This window comes from Ostrea edulis, chromosome 8 (assembly GCF_947568905.1).
Source record: "Ostrea edulis chromosome 8, xbOstEdul1.1, whole genome shotgun sequence".
NCBI classification, from domain to species: domain Eukaryota; kingdom Metazoa; phylum Mollusca; class Bivalvia; order Ostreida; family Ostreidae; genus Ostrea; species Ostrea edulis.
Window position 1 is genome coordinate 60,624,292 of NC_079171.1, and position 12,142 is coordinate 60,636,433.

Below are 12,142 nucleotides of genomic sequence, written 5' to 3' on the forward strand. Positions count from 1 at the left end.
TACACTACAAACCAAGATAGGTGGCCTGATTGCGTGACATCACCTGTCCTGGCCGCACACAATGGGCATTTTATGAATGAAATTTCTTTCTCACACTTTATGACTCATCGAAGGTCATGCGGAATCTCTCTCTGTTTTACATTGGATTTCTTTTGTTGCACAATGGTAAGGCGGATGTTGTACTGTATCATTGCTGTGATGACTATGAGTCTCCTTCACTTTCTCATTTGCAGAATTATGATTTATATTTTCGCGGGAGAATATGCACGATTAAAATATGTTTTAATAAAATCAAGTAATCTTAAAATAATTCTGGGGAAAATATTATACTAGTTCCTTGGACCGAAACAGAATGAAAAAAAAAATGATGATCTAACCGGAACTTTCTAGTCTACAGTTGTAGGTTCCCAGTTTATACATAGTTATGCGTATGATTCGAAGATATTGCACAACTACAAATTATTGCTTGATCAAACTGGAACCATACAAAATAGTGGAACAGTTAAAATATGTTAAGGATGGTAGAGTTAATCCTGTGATAGTCGTTCAACAAAGAAATTGATATGAAGAGAGGGTGGTTTTGGGGATTTAGACGGGAAAGATTAAAGGTGTACTCGTGACCCTCGCTAGAGTGTAGTTCTACATTCTGAACTCACAGACAAGCTTAGCAAAATCTGGAGTAAAGTTTTCTTTAACAACCGGAGATAGAAGGACAAGAATAGGGAACAGAGCATGCGTAGTACTGTTTACATTCAGCCATTTATCTCCCAGGTTTCCTGTCTCTCTGTTTGTCTGTCTGTCTGTCGTTTTGTTTGTCTGTCTGTCTTTGTATATTTGTCGCGTTTTGTTTATCATCGTTTTGTCGGTTTGTTTGTCTCTTTGTTTGTCGGTTTGTCTTTGTCGGTTTATTTGTCTCTTTGTTTGTCGGTTTGTTTGTCGGTTTGTCTTTGTCGGTTTGTTTGTCTCTTTGTCTGTCGGTTTGTCTTTGTCAGTTTGTTTGTCTCTTTGTTTGTCTCTTTGTCTGTCGGTTTGTTTGTCTCTTTGTTTGTCGGTTTGTCTTTGTCGGTTTATTTGTCTCTTTGTTTGTCGGTTTGTTTGTCGGTTGTTTGTCCGTCTCTTTCTTTGTCATTTGTTTGTCTTTCTGTTTCTTTGTCAACAACTTTGAATAATGTTTCCCATTTTTGCTCAACACAACTTCGAAACTTCAGACTGATAAACTGAAAGGTTAAAGAGATGGAGCTTTTAGACTGCTTAGGGTGAAGGTCATCCATCGAGATTAATGGCGAATTACAACAGTTTAACTTGGCCATGCAAAATAAGAAAAAGGTGTCTTTGTGTTGCATTTGCCAAATACGCATGTAAGGGTAGGGCCCCACAGCATACGTGTATCTATCCATGACGGTTATGGGATTTTGACCCCACCGTTGGAATACCAAGGGGGTCCGTGTTTGCTCCGTTCTCGATGTTGTATTGTTTATTATAAGAGATTGGTAACTGTTCCTTATCTTAACCCTTTTCAGTCACAATGCCTTCTGTATGAACCACCCTTCAAATCGCCGTGGTGGTCTAAAGGCATATAACGTTCGCCCCGCATGCAGAAGGACGGGGTTCGAATCTCGGTCGCAACATACCTAAGTCGTTAAAACAAGTAGTGAGTTCCACCGCTAAACGCTCGACATCAGGTGTGAATGCTAGAGAATACTCACTGCTCAATGGCCGTAAACGCCGGGCATAGGCCTAAATTTGAAGCCAAAAGCTCGACATCAGGTGTGAATGTCACGTGTCCTCGGAGATGACCCCAAAATCGGATGTCCCGTGTCACGGTAGGTATGGCACGCTAAAGAACTCTCACTGCTTAATGGTCGTAAGCGCCGCGCATATGCCTAAATTTGAAGCCCTTTATCTTAATTTGTGACGTCTCCTTATGAGTGAAAATTTTCGAGAGGAACGTTAAACCAGATACAATCAATCCATATGTTTTGAGATCCACCCATTGATCGCATTCGATCGATTAATTACTCTATGATTGAATAGCGGATCAATGCAATAGAATTCCAAATAAATGAGGGTGGTGCTGATCAGACTGGAATTCCACCTCCAGGGTCCCTGCTGACCAAATCATCAAAGTTATAAAACTTATTTCATATGACAAGCCTGTGGTTTTCTCCATTATTGACATACCTAATACAGAAGCCATCACATAGAAATAGATTGGCCTGTTCGTATATCTCTGGGATGGGTGATATGAGTTTAATAACAAGCTAAGTGTGACGGTACTTAGTACTGAGAGACCCGCACCACAAATCTTATCTTGGTCTCTGAGTCCTTCGGTACAAATGGAAGTTCTATACGACCTCCGGAGACAGCGCTGCCGCACACCGTGTCCACTACAATATGATTCCCTAGTTAGCTACTCTTTTAAAAAAGAAAAAAAAGGCAACTTAATTTGGAAACAAGAAATCACAAAACGCAAATGCAATCGTGACATTTTCTTCGAATATCAAAGAAAATATGCATGAGACATCACTATTTGGCTGACAGCGGAAGTTTAAAATCAATTGCAGGAAATTCTATTTCTTCTGCCTTTAGAGAAAAAATAATAGCCTAATTAAGGGGACCTACTGACTCATCAACTCTTTGGGGTAAAAGGTCACCGTGGATATCCCTGATCTGTGCGCTTCATAGATTCCGAAGTTCATTAATTCCGAAGTGCAGAGATAATAATAAACCGGACCACATGGATAATATTATTGTGACGTGGGTGTGTGTGTTGTTGATTTCAGGCACGTGTGAAGGATTTTTGCTGTGTTCCATGACGTCACTTTATCCATTGTTTTGCTCACTACATTGTAACCATGGATACGTCAAAGACAGTTCCGGTTGCACTGTATGTAAATGCGCGGGTGAGTTGAATTTGATAATGCTGACATCACACAATTTAACAATAGGTAGACTAAAATGTTTGTATTTTCTTCGCTCATTCGAAATGGTATATTTCAGCTTGCATTTTTCAACTCCATTTTCCGGTCATGTTTAAGGAAAAATTCAAGATTTAGCTCCCAAACTTATAAAAGTCTCTGCATATTTATGTCAAACAACTTGATATATACACAGAGGGTTACATACATTCACATAATACTTGTTTGAAAAATTCAATAACATCTATACCAGATTTGAAGAGGGTTTTTTCCAGTTTCGGCTTTCATTTTTACAAATTTCATGTTCTTGCCCCAAAACTCATTAACGTCTCCACGTAGAAATGTCAAACAACTTGATTTAAAATCAAGGGACTGTATATTTTCAAAAATACTTGTTTGTAAAAATCCCTAGGGGGAGGGGTCCCCCCATTACCTTTACTAGCCCATGGTCTATATTTATCATATCAACCTATCTGTTTATCTACAGTTACGTGCATGTATACATCGATTACATTATAAGCCACACAGGAAAATAATTCTGTAATAAATCTACAAAACACACCAATGTTGATAAATATCATCAAATAAATATAACATATATTGCCAGAGTGTGTTCGAATTGGTTGAAGATATTTGTCGATGATCTGTTTATATCTCATTACTGTAATGTATACATCCTAATCACAACACATTTCATTGCGCTCAGACAAATAGTACTTAATCTCATAGCGTGGTGTGCTTCACCCATCAGATAAATAACGGCTTTATCCAACACTTGTTTGTTGGATAATGGTACTTCCGGTTGTTGCACGCACGTAAAACACTGCATGTATGAGAGGAAATATTTTGTTTTGCCTCCGACTAGAGTGATGTTCTGTGAACTCGTTATCTGTGATCGTAAGACGGAAAGTAACGAAATTTGGAAGGCAAAATGACATAAATTAGTAATACCATAAACTGGTATGATATTTGGGATCATATCATAAGGGCTGCGATAAAAGCTCTACTAATGTAGATATGTTCCATACCATCTGATACTTTGATCTTGCAGCAGGAGTGTCACAAGGATCCATCTTGTACCCTTGTTTTTCCATTGTACATGATTCCATTATGTTTCGAACATCATGAATTCCTCATTTGACTAATGATGTGACAAACAACCAGGGTTCACCATCTGTACGGGAACTTTCGATATGTTTCGAATTAGAATGTGATGCTTATAAAATTCATATCAAACACAAGATGTATTGTCTTCTGGGTGCATATAAAATAAGTGAAATAACAATGATAATTCTCAGTCTTTAAATTTCCAAGTTCCTGGTAATAGATTCCACGCACAAGTACTCTGAAGTTGAAATAAAAAATATGCTAGAGTTCCTCATTGACAATATCTTCGTAGTCTTTGGTGATCAGGTCTTCCAACAATCTGTTGGAATTCCCATGGGCACGAATTGTGCTCCTTTGTTAGCTGACCTGTTTTTATATTCATATGAAGCAAAATTTATTCAAAAACTTCTACGTGAGAAGAAAAAATCTCTCGCTGTGACCTTCAATTCGACATTTAGATATATCGATGACGTTTTGTCTATTAACAATGATAGCTTTCATTCATATGTCGATTTGATATATCCCTGTGAGCTCGAAATAAAGGACACCACAGAGTCGTCCACTTCTGCTTCATACTTAGATATTTTATTGAAAGTAGACATTAACGGCAAACTGACAACTCAACTGTATGACAAACGGGATGATTTCAGCTTCTCCATCGTCAATTTCCCACATTTATGTAGCAATATTCCATTATCACCTGCATATGGTGTTTATATATCTCAACTGATTCGATATGCAAGAGCTTGTTCTGGGTATAGTCAGTTTTAAATTGAGGTAAGCTACTGACAAACAAGTTGATGGTACAGGGATTTCAACAGTCTCGATTGAAGTTAGCATTTCGCAAATTCTATGGTCGTTATAACGATCTAGTTCGTCAATACAACCTCGCATTGGGTCAAATGCTGTCTGACGTGTTTCATACCGATTGTTAAGCCGTTCTTGGCACACTGATTTGACTGCGGATAAGTCCGTTTACCTGATCAGGATATGGGGCTCATGGCGGGTGTGACCGGTCAACAGGGGATGCTTACTCCTCCTAGGCACCTGATCCCACCTCTGTTGTGTCCAGGGGTCCGTGTTTGCCCAACTATCTATTTTGTATTGCTTGTAGGAGTTATGAGATTGATCACTGTTCGTTATCTTCACCTTGCATTAGAAATATGTCCACCTAAAACTTCGCAGAGTTCATTTATAACTTACATTCCGCTGTTCGTTATATTTACCGTTGCAAATAATTATATTAGACCTATACGCTGACCTACTGGACAATAACCAGTGTATATAATTGGAAAATTTTTCGGTTGAGTGGTTGAAATTGCTGTGTAAAGAGATAAAAATGACCCTCTCCCACAATAAAAACAGACTGAATTATTTCCCCTTATGCCCTGAGTACATTGTGAGTAATTTGGCTGATGACGATGTAGGACTATTTTACATCGCGGTGCCCTGAGTACATTGTGAGTAATTTGGCTGATGACGATGTAGGACTATTTTTACATCGCGGTGCCCGGAGTACATTGTGAGTAATTTGGCTGATGACGATGTAGAACTATTTTACATCGCGGTGACCTACTTTTTGTACCTGTCCTTGTTCTGATATGATCAGTCTAAATATGGAAACAAGGCCACAGTTTCGTACTACAAATACCACATACTATGTGTAATGTCCTTAAAATAGAGCATCACTTTAGCAGTAATTAGTTCAGACGCTAGGGGGACTAGATGTTATCTTAAGGAAACAAGGACACAGTTTCGTACTATATGTATTACATACTGTATTTAATGTCCTTAAAATAGAGCATCATTTTAGCAGTAATTAACACAGCCGCTAGGAGGGACTGGATTTTTCTTAAGGTGGCATGGCGCACTGACATGACAAATATCCCTCATATATATGTCTTTTTTGTTAATTTGATTTACGCCACATACGAAAATCTCTCGCTCATATTGGAGCGTCTCATGTTTGAAATGAAGTACCACACATTTTTACCCATGGCTCCATAGAAGCGAGAGTTCTTGGTGACAATACATACTGTGAATCACTGTTTCGTATCCCTATGATCAATGACGTAAGTGTATTTGGAGGCGCATTCTAAAAATGTTCTGAATATGCAAACTTTGCGCAGAGCAAATTGAAATCGATAATTTTTTTAACATTTGCATTTTAGATCCCACATTTACATTTTAGATCCCTCATTTACATTTTAGATCCCATATTTACATGTTGAATAATATATTTACATGTTAGATCATATATTTACATTTTAGATCTCATATTTACATTTTAGATCCCACATTTACATTTTAGATCCCTCATTTACATTTTAGATCCCATATTTACATTTTAAATCCTATATTTACTTGTTAGATCATATATTTATATGTTAGATCATATATTTACATTTTAGATCTCATATGTAATTTACATGTTAGATCATATATTTACATGTTAGATCATATATTTACATTTTAGATCTCATATATCTACATTTTAGATCTCATATATAATTTACATGTTAGATCTCATATTTACATTTTAGATCCCTCATTTACATTTTAGATCCCATATTTACATTTTAAATCCTATATTTACACGTTAGATCATATATTTACATTTTAAATCCTATATTCACTTGTTAGATCATATATTTATATGTTAGATCATATATTTACATTTTAGATCTCATATATCTACATTTTAGATCTCATATATAATTTACATGTTAGATCTCATATTTACATTTTAGATCCCTCATTTACATTTTAGATCCCATATTTACATTTTAAATCCTATATTTACACGTTAGATCCCATATTTACATTTTAAATCCTATATTTACTTGTTAGATCATATATTTATATGTTAGATCATATATTTACATTTTAGATCTCATATGTAATTTACATGTTAGATCATATATTTACATGTTAGATCATATATTTACATTTTAGATCTCATATATCTACATTTTAGATCTCATATATAATTTACATGTTAGATCTCATATTTACATTTTAGATCCCTCATTTACATTTTAGATCCCATATTTACATTTTAAATCCTATATTTACACGTTAGATCATATATTTACATTTTAGATCTCATATGTAATTTACATGTTAGATCATATATTTACATGTTAGATCATATATTTACATTTTAGATCTCATATATTTACATTTTAGATCTCATATATAATTTACATGTTAGATCCCTCATTTACATTTTAGATCCCTCATTTACATTTTAGATCCCATATTTACATTTTAAATCCTATATTTACATGTTAGATCATATATTCATATGTTAGATCATATATTTACATTTTAGATCTCATATGTAATTTACATGTTAGATCATATATTTACATGTTAGATCATATATTTACATTTTAGATCTCATATATTTACATTTTAGATCTCATATATAATTTACATGTTAGATCTCATATTTACATTTTAGATCCCTCATTTACATTTTAGATCCCATATCTACATTTTAAATCCTATATTTACATGTTAGATCATCTATTTACATTTTAGATCTCATATATAATTTACATGTTAGATCATATATTTACATTTTAAATCTCATATTTACATTTTAGATCTCATATTTACATTTTAGATCCCTCATTTACATTTTAGATCCCATATTTACATTTTAAATCCTATATTTACATGTTAGATCATATATTTACATTTTAAATCTCATATTTAATTTTAGATCTCATATTTACATTTTAGATCCCACCGGAGCACCTCAGGCTCAGAATTCCCACGTGAATCCCTTGTCGACCTCCAGCTACACACGTCCGTGTATGCCACAACAACAGTTCTGTTCCCTGAAGTGTCCGGAAGGATTTACGACTGGAAAGGGAGGATGTCAATTCTGTATCTGCTACCAAAGCAATGTTACTGGTATCGTGATTTTACTCAATACTAATGTGTCTCTGAAGTACCTGTGTCTCAGTCTACCATCGTCTTAAAACCGCGCCTCTTCTCACTCTCGGAAATAACGTGTAAATACGGCCATATTTGAGTCGAATTGTTGATCGAAGCGTGAACCGTCATTGGTTCTAGCATTTACACGTCTTCCAGAATCAAAACATGAAGGTTTGCGAAGAGAAGCGGATGTAGACTATGCACAGAACGTAATCGCACAAAAGTTAGTTAAGTTTGACTGACACTTTATGCCTAGATATCACTAAATAGATGGAAGAACTTTAATTAAATGGTAATTAACTGTTAGTTCTTGTTAACTAACTTTCATCCAACTGATAAAAACTTAAATGTAATTCAGGCTTCCGTGGAATGCCATCTACAATACAAACCCAAGAACGATAACTCTATTATCAGTACCATCTATTGTATTATGACACTGTGCTAATCAAGTGCAATACATGCATGTACCAGACACTTCTGTGACAACGTACTATTTCGATGCTTTTTTTAAAAAAATGCAAAGCTGTTTATTTTCAAAGTAAAACAAATGAATTGTGCCCGATACTCCCTCCATTCTTTTATCTATTAATAGTAACATTAAACTGTAATAATGTAAGGCTGAAGTGACGCATTTAAACACATGTTGTTAACCAGGTGCTTCCGCACGGTTAGGGAGTTTGAAGTTTGAATATTTTTGTTGTTGTTGCTTGTCAGGCATTTTACACAATGTGAAGTTAACTTATCGTCCGGTTAACTCCCGGTCCTTTGATGCTACTATAAACTTATCGTCCGGTTAACTCCCGGTCCTTTGATGCTACTATAAACTTATCGTCCGGTTAACTCCCGGTCCTTTGATGCTACTATAAACTTATCGTCCGGTTAACTCCCGGTCCTTTGATGCTACTATAAACTTATCGTCCGGTTAACTCCCGGTTCTTTGATGCTACTATAAACTTATCGTCCGGTTAACTCCCGGTCCTTTGATGCTACTATAAACTTATCGTCCGGTTAACTCCCGGTCCTTTGATGCTACTATAAACTTATCGTCCGGTTAACTCCCGGTCCTTTGATGGTACTATAAACTTATCGTCCGGTTAACTCCCGGTCCTTTGATGCTACTATTTGCGTATTCCTAACACAATATAACTCGTACAGTGTGGATAAATGAGGTGGGCTTTTTAAAAAAGTTTGTTAAATGGTGTCGTCCACCCTCACTTAGTAATGCAAGGAGAAGATAACGAACAGTGATCAATCTCATAACTCCTACAAGCAATACAAAATAGATAGTTGGGCAAACACGGACCCCTTGACACACCAGAGGTGGGATCAGGTGCCTAGGAGGAGTAAGCATCCCCTGTTGACCGGTCACACCCGCCGTGAGCCTTTGTGAGGTCCTTTTAAACGTGAAGTAAGGTTTTATATGTTCAGAAAGCAATGTAACACTTGGGGATGAGGGTTAGTAAATCAGTGGTGCTGATTCGTCACGTAAACAACAATAAAGGCAATCATCGACACAATTAACAATATTTGATTATCTACTAATAATGCTGAGATATTAATTGATGACTTCTACTTTTGTTTTTTGTTTCAGATTCTACAACAACACAAACATCGGTCTCTACGCCTCCTAGCGGAATAAAAGTTCACATGCCTAATCCCTGCATTCAAAACCAGACGATATGTGATAGGTACTGCGCGGAGGGATACCTGCTGGGTCCTGACGGGTGTCAGTACTGCCTGTGTAGAAGTCTCATTCCGGGCCTCGTCTATACCAAAGGTAGACAACCGTTACTCTCAACCTAAACATCTCGTCTGCTGCCTCTGTCCTACTTCCGGCTACTTCTGGCTACCTCCCCTCTTCCGGCTACTTCTGGCTACTTCCGTCCTACTTTCGGCTACTTCCACCCTACTACCGGTCGCGGTTAGTGTATTAACTTCGCAGCGGGGAGGCCCGGGTTCAATTCCGGCACCACGTCAAACTTTAGACGGTTGACATAAGTAGCACCAGCATTAAAAGAATAAGTCACGAGTCTTTCGATTGTGTGCAATGCTTAACGCCTCGCTCCAAAAATGTTCACTCATATTAAGACGTCACCATTTGCCGGTGAAGGGCTGCAATATTTAGGCCTATGCTCGGCGCTTATGACCATTGGGCAGGGAGGGATATTTATCGTGCCATACTTGTCGTTACATGGGGCCTCGGGTTGTGCGGTCTCATCCGAAGCACCCGCCCCATTTAATCGCCTCTTACGACAAGCAGTGGGTACTGAGGACCTATTCTAACCTGGATCACCACGTGACGAGTCTTTCGGAGATGACTTTAAAAACGTGACGTCATGGAAGACACTAACACGATGAAGAACCTTCACTGCCATGTGAGGCGAAACAAACAAATCAAACAAACAAATCAAACAAACTAATCATCCGCCCTTTTAGGGTCCGTGGTATAGAGTACACCCACAGACATCACGTGGTTCTGGCCCTTTTCAGGAATGTTTGCTCTCACATAATATCGCGTAATGACTCGGAAACGCCAAATTGCGAGAAAATAAATTAGCGGGTGAACTGTTAACAGGAATTAGTGCATGCATTTCAGTAATTTGAAAATAAAAGTGAGTAATCTTATTTCGAGCGTAGTATCTCTCGCCAAGTTACGCAATTAGTAGTTCCTCGCGTGTATTTAGGAATCTAATGTATTATTTCTATAAAGTTTCTACGAGGCGCCATTCATGTCATATGTTTGTTTCGATTGCAAGTTGTTTTACATCCGATTTGAGAAGCTTTTACCGCCTAGGTGGAGAGTCAGAAATCTAGATCTAAGAAAACGTGAATTAATTCTTATCTCACCAAGAGTAAAGCTGACACGAGTAACATTAAGTACGATTTATTTTTACAGCACCCATCACCACCCCATCTACAGAAACGACTACGCTGGCGTATTACCTACCAAATCCCTGTCAGACCGGAAAGCACGTGTGTGTTGCCCATTGTCAGTATGGTTACATCCTGGGGCCCGGCGATTGTCAGTACTGCATGTGTGCCGCTAAAACCACCACCTCTTCTCTCACTATTCCGGGTAATTAGACCGATCTTAGCACCGCTTTCTGTTAAAGTGTCTACCGGAAGTAAAATCAAGCATCTATAATTAGCATAGATACGCCCAGTGTTATATATACTATAATTCAATGTTTCTAGATGTCAATCCCGCAGGAAGTGACGTAATGGCATCTACAACCCCATATCCTTCCGGTCACATGGACAATGAGTGCGCCATTGCTTTTACTATCTGTCAAATCAGGTGTAAACATGGCTTCCTGGCCGATACAGTTGACTGTCGACGCTGTGTGTGCAAGGATGAGATTTACAAATCCGGTTAGTGTATGTATTCTGCCTTATTTTTTGTTTCCCTCGATAAACGTTCTCGTGAAATTAATACATAAAACTTATGAATTTTAGTTTATTCCTTTTTATCTTTTATATCTCTGTGGTTGTATGGAAGTTTATATTTATCTACATCCTAAAATTTGATTTTACATGAACTGCAAGAAATTACTTGTACCAAGATAAGGACGTTTCTCAAATACGTTTTTTGTTATGTACATTGTAAAACATTTCATTTCAGCCGGCATCAGTGAGGCGGACGAACCGGACATTAAACTGATGAATCCATGTGTGCAGGGACTGGATGTTTGTAACGTGTTCTGTTACCATGGCTACTTACGCGGCCCACGTGACTGTCAATACTGCGCGTGCCAATTCGTGTAAAGAAAAACGTGTATAATAAAGAATTTCGATATATTCTTATCAATTTATATTAATTTCACTCCAAGGGGTGGGGGTGTGCATCAGTGTTTCTTGACTGCCTTGCCGTGCATTCACACACCACACATGCTGTGGCCTTGTCAAACCTACAAAACTAAGCTGTAACCCCCTCCTCTTCAAACGATCAATATATGGAAGCGAGATTTGCCAGTGTTTCAGACGAAACCTCCAAACCTGGCTCCCCGTGTTACGGTGTGTGTTTGGTGTTGTTATGGTCGTTATGGCACTCAAAGAACATGCATTAGCTGTGAGATTTCCTCGTTATGCCATGGCACGGGACCTTGGTCATAAAGGTGTATCCCAAAAGACACGCGGCTTTTACCATGCCAAGTGTTTAAAGAAGGTAT

At 37.6% G+C, this 12,142-nt stretch overlaps 1 protein-coding gene across 1 annotated transcript; it reads left to right on the forward strand.

The window, feature by feature from the left end:
- Positions 1–3: 3 nt before the first annotated feature.
- On the forward strand, positions 4–11,777 carry LOC125662509 (antistasin-like). Its single transcript, XM_048894755.2, has 7 exons — positions 4–165; positions 2,784–2,903; positions 7,776–7,949; positions 9,565–9,750; positions 10,870–11,049; positions 11,169–11,345; positions 11,596–11,777. Exons 1-7 carry the CDS (start codon positions 117–119, stop codon positions 11,736–11,738), a joined length of 1,029 nt encoding a protein of 342 aa, XP_048750712.2. The 5' UTR covers positions 4–116; the 3' UTR covers positions 11,739–11,777.
- Positions 11,778–12,142: the final 365 nt, after the last annotated feature.

Bases quoted from the DNA above. Each gene is read 5' to 3' on its own strand.
- LOC125662509 (XM_048894755.2), top strand. From the start codon at position 117: ATGCGGAATCTCTCTCTGTTTTACATTGGATTTCTTTTGTTGCACAAT. The intron at 2,904-7,775 runs GTGAGTTGAATT...TTTACATTTTAG, and splicing joins CACTGTATGTAAATGCGCGG to ATCCCACCGGAGCACCTCAG. The intron at 11,346-11,595 runs GTTAGTGTATGT...ATTTCATTTCAG, and splicing joins GGATGAGATTTACAAATCCG to CCGGCATCAGTGAGGCGGAC.